This window comes from Syngnathus leptorhynchus, chromosome 10 (assembly GCF_054491065.1).
Source record: "Syngnathus leptorhynchus isolate UIUO chromosome 10, UIUO_Slep, whole genome shotgun sequence".
NCBI lineage: Eukaryota > Metazoa > Chordata > Actinopteri > Syngnathiformes > Syngnathidae > Syngnathus > Syngnathus leptorhynchus.
Genome location: NC_141204.1, coordinates 11,939,554 through 11,951,218, shown reverse-complemented (window position 1 = coordinate 11,951,218; position 11,665 = coordinate 11,939,554). Strand labels below are relative to the sequence as shown.

The window sequence follows — 11,665 nt, the reverse complement described above, 5'->3', positions numbered from 1 at the left end:
GGGTCATCCCATTCTCTATTCTTCTCCCACACGTGGCGTACGATGACTTTGGCTCGGGTGGTATAAGGCACAATGAAGAGGGTCATATTGTCTGGCTAAAACTTCATAGATGTTTCTCATTGTAACCACCGAGCAGTCAACGTGTCTGTGTCCATAGGTGAATGTGTCAGACTTATAGTTTCATTGTAGTCCAAGTGCTGGCTCTTGTAAATCAGGCTGAGCCACAGTTTACAACTGGATAACCTGAGGGTGGGTGGCAGATGGTCAATAACACTGGAAAATTGCTTGCCCACTGCCTCAGCTCGAATCCACTATCGTCCAGCAGATGGCGCAGAGCAAGAGCCTTTACAGCTCCTGGACAAGTGAGACTCAGTAGACCACAGGTGTCAAACTCAAGGCCCGGGGGCCAGATACGGCCTGCCACATCATTTTATGTGGCCCGCGAAGACAAATAGTGCATCAAATTCATGTGTCATTACTAGAATTGCAAATTGTCTTCACTTTTAATAATCTTTTATTTTTTATTTTTTATATTTGACCAGTTTTTTCTCATCTGATTTGAAAACAAGTTATTTGTCAGTTTGTTTTGTAGCTTTTACTGTATATAATATGAGGTGCTCATACATTTATTTGGGTTGACAGTCATAATGACCCTCCGAAAGAAGCTATGACAACAATGTGGCCCGCCCAAAAAAAAACGAGTTTGACACCCCTGCAGTAGACAGTTATCCACATAAAATTAATGGCGTACACTGGGATTATCTTCTGCTTGGCTGTGGTCAGTGATGTGCTTCTGTAGCGCGAACGTTGCACAGCAGGGGCTGCAAATAGCCCCAAAGTGAAGCACCTGCCACTCGTACACATCAGGTGGTCAGTCCCGCTGCATGTCCCTCCATAAGAATCGCAGTAGTGGTCGGTCTGCTGGTATGAGCCTCACCTGATGAAAGATGCTGCAGGCAAGTTCTCTGAAGCGTAGTAGCACAGTAAGCAAGGGAGGGGGGGAGCGAGAGTGGGACCAGGTAGTAGGAGCTGGTTGAGGTTGTGACCCTGGTGCTGAAATGAGCAGTTGTACACCACCCGATTCTTTCCATTATGTTGGACCAGATGGTACGGTATAAACCAACCAGGCTTCTGCGCTGCTCTCTTCTTGATAGTCATCCAACCACACAATATAGCCAGTATCTACAAGCTTCTTGATCTCTTTTTGGCAGGCAGCCGATTGTTCTGGAGATTTGGCTCAGCGCTTCCTCCTTTGGCTAAACCAGCCAGATGTTTATACTTCTGCTGAAGCGAAGCAACAAGATGGGATGCTCTGCTAAACCCAGTTGCTCTGCGGTGAAGGCGTTCTGAATCTTGTCAGGGTTGTGAGCTGGATAAATCATGAAGGACACAACCGCCCCATGTACTACCTTGTCCTTTCCTTGTCAGACGGTAGAGAGAGGCAACACCTCTTTACTTCCTTTGAGGCACAACTGTTTGGCGGCAGACTGGAGCAGTATTGTCCACTCAGAGCCGTCGTCTAAAATAGCATACAGTATGTCTCCAAGGACTTGTCACCGTTCTTCAAGAAGACTTTGCTGATCTTCATCAGCACCTTGCAGTTGTAGACTGGGCGGTCCACATAGAGGACTTTGTTAGTGGTGCTCACGAGGCAAATTTCTGCCAACGGCGAGGCTGCTGCTCAGGAGGATAGTAGCAGACTTACTTGAAGACTTATGTTATCGCGCTTCCTGTTGGATGACTCCTCTCTCTTGGGGAGCGTGACGCTGTCTTCCTAGACTTCTAACTCGTATTCTAGCAAACCATGGGCCACTAGTGTTTGAGTAGTGGTGGCTTCCAACATGACCGCTGTTGTATGGGCCTGGAGGTGGTGGAGGAGCAAGCTGTAAGGCAGTCATTGGGCTCTGGAACTGTTTGTGGAGTTCAGCATTCTCTTGATGCAGCTCTTTGAGGGCAGCATTGAACTCAACAAGTGGGTTGATCTCCTGTCTCCTGATGGCTTGCGTCATGACTTGTCTGGATTCCTGTTCTTGCGCAACATCCTTCATGGTCTCCATGGCAAGTCCTTGGCTAATCAGCGGTGATAGGGATCTACTGGTTGGGCGCTCTGTGGCTGCGTGCTCCGCTTCTGTTACCCTTGGAAGAACTGGTCGTTGGAAACTACTCAAACACCCTGGCCTGCTGAGGTCATAATCAGACATGTGAGAAGGCACTGATGATGATTTCCTGGGTCTTGTGCCACTTGTTGGTAACTCTGGGTTCTGCATCTTCAACAGGTATCGGCCATCCGGCTCGAGGAACCATTGAAAAATATTGTTGGCTTGTGCGCTGGTGGGGTAATGCAGAACGCTGTGGTGAGTCCGGTTAGGAGCTCCAAAAAAGAGAGGTGGTCTTGGGGTTTCTGATGTTTAATGAGATTGGCAGCCTCAGTACAACTGTGTACACACACAGTTATGTGTTATACACACGTATATGTGTGTGAAAAACAAATAAAAATGGGTGTTAATCTCTGAATCATGTAAATATCTCAATATATACATGAGAGCGCAACTCAAAGTTGTACACTCGGACACAAAACCACGATGATAGCCTCCTTAAACATGCTCAAGGATGTTCTGTATCACTATACTGGCAGTCAAAGATGCTGGTAGTTATACAACAATAAACATGTGGAACTTACTTTCTTTACACACACTCTGAAGTGGGGTAAACGGTACTCGGCTGAACTAAACTTAAACTATGTGAAATCTGAATTCGTAAACTATCGCCCTTTTCCGCCTTTCTAACACAGCGTGGGCTCTCAGCTCTCCAAGCCGCCTTTTCTATTTAAATGCACAACACGTGACAGCTTTGTGAATATTAATGCATTGTTGTGAATATTCATATTTCTACCAAGAGTTGTTCACAATGTTTCATCATGACAATTACTTCAAGAATACAATGACATTCCTATTCATAATTATTCAAACCTGACATGTGAATAGAGTATATTTAATTCATTAGAATGTAAATGAAACAAAATACATTGCACATTAGCATGTATTAATTTGTATATCATTTGTACCATTGGTTGATCCATTGCATGATGAAACAAAAATACATGATCATTTTAAAGCAATTTGACCAGGTTACATTTTTTTTTTATCAGCGGTGAATTTTATTGACTATATTTTACCCTATCTAATTGTGATTTATTTTTTATTTTGTTATGTGCACGGTAGGCCGATTGAGCACTCCACAAAATTGCCCATAAATGTCATTGCAAGCGTGAATTTCAATGTCAATGCTTGTCAACATGTGCCCGCGATTGGCCAGCAACTGGTTCAGGGTGTCTGTTACCTGCCAATTTGCCCAAAAACCGCTGAGGTAGGCTCCAGCGCGCCCACGACCCTCATGGGGACAAGCAGATTTGAAAAATAAAAAAACAACCATTGCAGTAATACAAAGAAAAGGGTGCTTTTAAGATGTATATACAGTCGTATACAAAGGTTTGGGCATTTTCAAGATTTTCCTTTAGAAATTATAGGTTCTTCGGATCAGCAATTTCAGTTAAATACATCATATAGCAGACAAAAACAGTGATATCTGAGAAGTGAAATGAAGTTTATAGGATTTACAGAAAGTATGCAATCATTACATAAACAAATGTAGGCTGGTGCATAAATTTGGACACCCCAACAGAAAAATTCAGCAGCTACCCCTTAAATAACAGCCTCGAAACACTTCCTATAGCTTCCAATGAGAGTCTGGATTCTGGTTGAAGGTATTTTTTACCATTCTTCTTGACAAAATATCTCCAGTTCAGTCAGGTTTGATGGTTTCTGAGCACGGACAGCCCGCTTTAAATCACACCACAGATTTGTAATAATATTCAGGTCTGGGGACTGAGATGGCCATTCCAGAACGTTGTACTTGTTCCTCTTACTAGAATTTGAGCAGTGTTGGGGTCGTCGTCTTGTTGAGGTATCCAGCCCCTGCGCAACTGCAACTTTGTCACTGATTCTTGAACATTGTTGACAAAAATCTGCTGAATCCATGCGACCTTCAACTTTAACAAGATTGCCAGTACCTGCACTGGCCACCACCACCAAATTTGATTGTGGGTAGCAAGTGTTTGTCCTGGAATGCTGTGTTCTTCTTCCTCCATGCATACCACCCCTTGCTATGTCAGAATAACAAAATTTTTGTTTCATCAGTCCACAGCACCTTATTCCAAAATGAAGACGGCTTGTCCAAATGTGCTTTAGCATACCTCAACCGACTCTGTGGTATGTGCGCAGAAAAGGCTCCTGCCGCATTATTCTCCCATACAGCATCTCCTTGTACAAAGTGAAATATAGTTGAACAATGCACAGTGTCACCATCTGCATCAAGATCATGATGTAGGTCTTTGGAGATGCTCTGTGGGTTGACTTTGACTATTCTCACCATCCTTTGCCTCTGCTTATCTGAGATTTTTCTTGGCCTGTTACTCTGGGCCTTAACTAGAACTGTGCCTGTGGTCTTCCATTTCCTCACTATATGTTCCTCACAGTGCAAACTGACAGCTAAAATCTCGGAGCTAGCTTTTTGTATCCTTCCCCTCAACTATGACGTTGAACAATCTTTGTATTCAGGTCATTTGTCAGTTGTTTTGAGGCTCCTATGTTGCCACTCTTCAGAGAAGATGCAAAGAGGAGAACAACTTGCAACTGGCCACCTTAAATACCCGTAACTGGAGATGTTTTGTAAAGAAGAATAGTCAAAGTACCTTCAACCAGAATCCAGACTCTCATTGGAAGCTATAGGAAGCGTATTTAGGGGCTGGTATTTCTGCAAAAGGAGGACTTTTCTATTGGGATGCCCAGATTTATGCACCTGCCTATATTTGTTTAGGTGATGATTGTACACGTTCTGTAAATCCTATAAACGTCATTTCATTTCTCAAATATCACTGTGTTTGTCTGCTTAACGATATATTTAACTGAAGTTGCTGATCTGAACAACCAATGATTTATAAAGGAAAATCATGAAAATGACCAGGGGTGCCCAAACCTTTGCATACGACTGTATAAAAAAAGATGACCTTGTGTTGCGGTGATGAAGAGGGGCCCCTCCTGACGCCGTTAGGCCTCGTATCCAGCCGAGCGGCGCCGCTGGTTCCAAATGTCGTTCCGGTCTTCGGGTCGACAAAAGAGACGGGATGAACGCGCCAGACGCTCGCGCTGCTCGCGCTGCTCGCGCTCCTCGCGTGGCTCGCTCAACGGCCGCTGCACGGGCGCGTTGCCGTGGACACCGCACGACAGCTGACATCCAGCTGACCTGGGGGAACAACAGTAAAACGTGGGATCAAAAACTCGGCACAAAACCATTTTCGGTTTCAAAAAGACAAAACAAAACATTCCCTCTACACAGCTGACACCTACACTGCTGATTGTTAGGGTTGACAAATTATTATGATGTTGGAATGTTGACTAGGATCAATAACTTTGTTAAAGCCTTCCACCTTTCCTTGACTTTTTGAAACTTTCCACATTCCCTTTCCAAGGTTGTGCAAATGCTCTTGCTTAGCTTGTTGTCTAAAGATGCTCCACTAGTATCTGTTTCCACAACCTTGTAAAACAAACCGCTAAGACCCTCGGCACTGATTAACCAGTTTGCAGAGGTGACCAACCCCGTGTGATTTTGATCCATCACCTGGGGGAGAAGGGAGCAGTGAGCAGCAGCGGTGCCGCGCTCGGGAATCATTTTTGGTGATCTAACCTCCCAATTCCAACCCTTAATGCTGAGTGCCAAGCAGGGAGGCAATGGGTCCCATTTTTATAGTCTTTGGTATGACCCGGCCGGGGTTTGAATCCAGAACCTCAGGGTGGACACTCTACCACTAGGACACTGAGCTGGCATTATTCTTTTTCCAGTGATGCTGTCAAGATGTATTTGGGCTCTGTTCCAAAAATATGTTCATGTGTTATCATTAAATGTAACATGTACATATTGTAACTATGACAGATGTGTTGCTCCGCTTAAAAAATGTTTGTCCAGTCCCACTGTGGGAACAATTAAGTGTTTTGATTTTTATGTATTTATTTTTTTAAGTTTTTGTTGGTGCGGTGGTGTGGCAACCTGCTCTTGGTGATCCTGCAAGGTTTGTCTCGGTTGGTGGCCGGTGTCTGCCGCCGCTGAAGAGGGAAGACGTACGTGAGACCGACAAGGCGGGCAGGAAAGTGTTAGGCCCGCGCCACGCGTGCGTGTGTTGTGCACCTGGTAGTCCTCCAGGAGGGTCTCGGCCAGCGCGATGCGTCGGAGCAGATTCTCGATGAATGACTGGATTCGGACCTTACCACTGGTCTCCTGGCGTGCGGCCGTTTCCAGAAACTCGTAGATGCTCAGCACCTGCCTGCCAGCACCAGCGGCACGTTAGCCCAGCCGCCAGTTGTCGTGCGGCCGTTTTGGCAAAATGGCTTCCAAACAATTTGGGTCTTGTATCTCAATTAAACAATTAAAATCAAAGAGAAACATACATTAATAAATGTTAAATAATTACAATTAAATTGACTGAATGAATACAACGAAAAATTCCAATTAGCCGTCCATCCATTTTCAACGTGATGATTTATTTACAGATGCAATTTTACAATTTGGTCATTATTGTTGAATTGATTGCTAAATTGTCATGTAACTTGTTCTACACATCTACAAGACCAATGGTGATTATCTCAGGATTCCATCTCCGCCCCTACCTTTCACGTCGCTCCAGCTCGTTTTCGGAAGCGTTGATCTGCTCCTTGAGGGCAGCAATCACCATGACTGCCACGTCCACCTGCCGGCTCAGTGACCGCTCCTTCTCCGCCACTTCCTGCCTCTCGCGAGTCAGATGCTGTGTGTGGGCGCGCTCGCACAGCAGCCGCGTGTGCGCCTGAGCCAGCTCCGTCCTGACACGAGCCAGACGCCGCTGTGGGGAAACCCCAGTGCCAATGCCATCAATGGTGCTGGCAGCCAGGCCTCCGTGCGACGCCGCGAGCAAGCACCAGGTGGTGTCTGGGCCTGAACAACAGCCCCGCCCTGTGGGGAAAGGACAGAAGGCCATGAGAAAGGGTTCTTTGACAGTTCCGTGGGGAGTGGAAATTGGGTCTTGGATGATCTCGTAAACTGAGGAAAAGGGGGACAAACTCTTGAGTATTTAGAGAGGGGCCTTTGATGTGTCGTGGATAGTACAAAACGTCTCTTTGCTGATGTCTTTCTTGTGCAGTGAAAAAAGGCAGTCTTTGACGTCATGAGTATTTGGAAAGGGATGGATCTTAAATTATATGTGCACACTGCAGTGTGCCATGTTTTGTGTAATAGAGGTCTTTGATACCATGTGTCGTGGCAAATGATTACACACGCATTGGAAATGCAAGTCTTTGATGTCGCATGATCAGAGAGAATGTAATAGAAAAGTGGGAACGGGTCTTTGATGATCTCACCGAGCGCCTCTGTATTCCAGTCCAGGCCCACGTCCACGCCGAGATCCTGTCCCACATGAAAACCCCTGTAATGATCTGGCGACCTGTCCGAGGCCCCAATCTTCTCTCTCTCGCTGTCTCTGGCAAGCAGTTCCTCATGCTCGTCCTGGTGCTTAAGCTTGTCCTGGTGTGCACGCGTGCCCACGCTTCTCGTCCTCCTTCTGGAGATCAGGAATTGGGCGGCATCCCTGCCGTCGCTGAGTGAGCGCCGCATGCCGCGAGCTGCCGTGAGACCACCATTCTTCGGCGGGAGCTTTCCAGTGATGCTGAAGCCGCGGTACTCATACGGGTACTCCCTTTGGGCGTAGAGGCTGTGGAGGCCCGACGAGCGCTCCTCATCGCGAAAAGAACCGGAACCTTCAGAGCAAAGCTTTTGCTGCATGGCTGGTGGCCGTTGGAGGATTGAAGACGTACAGTGGGGCAAAAACGTATTTAGTCAACCACCAATTGTGCAAGTTCTCCCACCTGAAAGATGAGAGATGGCTGTAATTTTCATCAGAGGTATTCTTTAACTATGAGAGAATAAAAAAAAAAATCCAGAAAATCACGTCTGCTTTTTAAAGAATTTATTTGCAAATTATGGTGGAAAATAAGTATTTGGTCAATAATGGCCTCGATCTGGGGCTCCACGCAAGATCTCGCCCCGTGGGATCAAACTGATCACTTTTTTTTTGTACCGTAATTTTTGGAGTATAGTCGCGGTTTTTGTCATAGTTTGGGTGGGGGGGGGGGGGCTTGGGGGGCGACTTATACTCAGGAGCGACTTATGTGATTTTTTTCACAAATTTTAAAAATTCGAAATCCGCGATGTAGTGAAACCGCGATAAACGAACCGCGATGTAGCAAGGGATTACTGTCATTTGAACTGCAAGTGACGTCACCCGTGCCGCGTGGCGGTTGTTTACATAAAAGGCAAAGGATTCGATCACGGGATGACGAAGATGAGGAAGGGCCCCACGTACTACCGGCATCATTAGCGGCTGTGTTTGTAAGTGACACGGAGGACGAAGAGTTTGAAGGAGTTAATGATTTGGAGTGACACAGAAGGTTTGAAAAACTATTATGGCTTTTACGCACGCCCGGTCCTTCTCGACGGGAGCTCTCTTTTACCTCCGTGGATGGAAGTCGGGGGCCGGCGCTCGGCCGGGTGGCTGTCCGGGGACGGTGGATGGGGCTCGGGCATGGCTTTTACGCACGCCCGGTCCTATTTTATGGAGCTCTCTTCCACCTCCGTGGCTGGAAGTTCAGTAGTTGTTGGCTCGTTGACCTCTTGTTTTGTTAAATAAAGAGCCGTTTACCAAACCCACGTCTTTCCTGGTACTTTGTTAACGCTACAATATAGTTATATACTAGATCTCTGCAGCGCACGCACGGCGTTGTTGACATAAAGGACGAGGAATTTGATCGATGGATTTAATGATTTGGAGTGACACAGATGGTTTGATAATATTGTTGTAATATGATAGTTATTTGAAATATACTTTATATATCGTTATATGGGTCTGTGGAATAATTAGAAATGCAACTTACAACGGGTCCGACGTCAGCATATGCGGCGCATACGCGGCATTGTTTACATAAAACAAGATCGAAGGATTTAATCAATTGGACTGACATAGATGGTTAGATAAACGTGTTATTTATGTAATACTTACTTGAATAACTCTGCATGTTACGTCAGGCCCGTTCTCAGCTCCTCGTTTGTGTATATGTCACGTTAGCATACGTATCGTTTAGCCTGTTGTTGCTGGTTCATGTCTGTTTTTGGTGTTGGATTTTGACAAATAAATTTGCCCCGAAAGTGCGACTTATACTCCGGTGTGACTTATAAATGTTTATTATAATGTTATTGTGCATTTTATGGCTGGTGGGACTTATACTCCGGAGCAATTTATAGTCCAAAAATTACGGTATGTTGTCTCTCATCGATGAAGTGTACCGATGATGAAAATTACAGCCATCTCTAATCTTTCAAGTGGGAGAACTTGCACAATTGGTGGCTCACTAAATACTTTTTTGCCCCACTGTAGATGCATAGACTTGAGGCCACTTGAGCAAATGCAACACAGCCTGACGTTTAAAGTGAAGTATTGCCAATGTTTGAAAGGAACAGAAACATATTTACAGATTTCCCAAATCCCATCTGCGCCGCTTTATCCAGTCTTGTTAAAAATGCGATGGATGGATGGATGGATGGATGGATGGATGGATGGATGGATGCATGAATGGATGGATGCATGGATGCATGGATCCTCCACATGCAACATGCAGCTGATCTAAAAATACTGTACTACAAAGATTCTGTTTGCAGCGTGTCTAAGAAAATAAGATGACCTGTCAATAAGTAGATTACGTCACCTAGCAACGCGCGTAACAGGTCGCTAGTAGCCATCCCTTAGCTGGCTAAGTAGTTAGCTATGAGAGATATCTGCCGCCAATAAAGCGATCGATCAATTGAGTATTTTCAAATGTCAAATAAAAGAAAAGATAGAACAGAAATGCTCCCGCTTACCTTCCGCGCGCGCGCGCACGCTCGCCGGCGGCGTGCGCGCGTACGAAGATGACCGACACTGAACGTGCCCGAGTCCTGCCGTAGCTTGCGAGACGTCACAGTCGGATCTCAGCAAAGCCCCTGATAATAGGCGGCATCACGCTTCCGGCTCGCGTGGTCTTTCAAAGCAAAGCTCTTTCGGTGCAGTTTAAATCGGTAGAAATTAGAATAATCCCAATTCACAGCCAATATTGCTGTTATATTGTTTTGTGTTACTCGGGCCAATAAATGCAATTGCTATACAGACACCATGTCATTTGTGTCATAACATATTACACAAATGACCCCCCCCCCAAAAGATACCCAAATAAAATGCCCCCCTCCCAAAAAAAAGGTGTCCTATTTTTCAGAAACCCAAATCTGGACACCCTACTACAACATCACAACAATGTTGTACTATTACCGTATTGGTCCAAATATAAGATGATGTTTTTGCATTGAAATAAGACTAAAAAAGTGGGGGTCGTCTTACATTCGGGGTCTAGACAATATAACCATTCACAACACTAGATGGCGTCAGATAAATTTAAAGCGAAGTTACGTCACCGCGCCTTACGTCTCGCGTGAGTTACCTCAGTTTATCGCGATTGTTGGAGCTTGTGGTTGCAGGTATCGACTGAGTACAGGACTGTCTCAGAAAATTTGAATATTGTGATAAAGTTCTTTATTTTCTGTAATGCAATTAAAAAACAAAAATGTCATACATTCTGGATTCATCACAAATCAACTGAAATATTGCAAGCCTTTTATTATTTTAATATTGCTGATTATGGTTTACATCTTAAGAAAACTAAAAAATCCTATCTCAAAAAAGAATATTTCCTCAGACCAAGTAAAAAAAAAAAAGATTTAAAACAGCAAAACAAAATCAAACATTTGAAAATGTCCATTAATGCACTCAGTAATTGGTTGGGAATCCTTTTGCACGGATTACTGCATCAGTGCGGCATGGCATGGAGGCAATCAGCCTATGGCGTTGCTGAGGTGATATGGATGCCTGGGATGCTTCAATAGCAGCCTTTAGCTCATTTGCATAGTTGGGTCTGGTGTCTTTCAGCTTCTTCCTCACAATACCCCACAAATTCTCTATGGGATTCAGGTCAGGGGAATTGGCAGGCCAATCGAGGACAGTAATGCCATGGTCTGTACACCATTAACTGGTGGTTTTGGCACTGTGGGAGGTGCCAGATCATGCTGGAAAACGAAATCATCATCTCCAAAGAGCTTTTCAGCAGATGAAAGCATGTAGTGCTCTAAAATCTCTTGGTAAAAAGCTGCATTTACTCTGGACTTGATGAAACAGTGGACAAACACCAGCAGCTGACATGGCTCCCCAAACCATCACTGACTGTGGGAACTTCACACTGGATTTCAAGCAACTTGGATTTTGCTTCTCTCCAGCTTTTCTCCAGACTCTGGCGCCTTGACTTCCAAATGAAATACAAAACTTGCTTTCGTCTGAAAAGAGGACTTTGGACCACTCTGGAACTGTCCAGTGCTTCTTTTCCATAGCCCAAGTCAGACGCTTCTTCCGTTGTCTTGAGTTCAGAAGTGCTAGAGGCACAACCGTGTAGATGATCAAACTGGTAGGGACGCTCAGGCGACGAGCAGTTGCCAGCATGCTCCTTAA

At 45.1% G+C, this 11,665-nt stretch overlaps 1 protein-coding gene across 1 annotated transcript; it reads right to left on the bottom strand.

Moving 5' to 3' along the window:
* Positions 1-2,400: 2,400 nt before the first annotated feature.
* znf365 (zinc finger protein 365) lies at positions 2,401-10,092 on the bottom strand. The gene is made up of 6 exons (XM_085923020.1): positions 9,997-10,092; positions 7,446-7,949; positions 6,720-7,041; positions 6,241-6,376; positions 6,103-6,158; positions 2,401-5,301 (listed from the first exon to the last, which is right to left on the bottom strand). Exons 2-6 carry the CDS (start codon positions 7,864-7,866, stop codon positions 5,106-5,108), a joined length of 1,131 nt encoding a protein of 376 aa, XP_085779146.1. The 5' UTR covers positions 7,867-7,949; positions 9,997-10,092; the 3' UTR covers positions 2,401-5,105.
* Between the last annotated feature and the right edge of the window lie 1,573 nt (positions 10,093-11,665).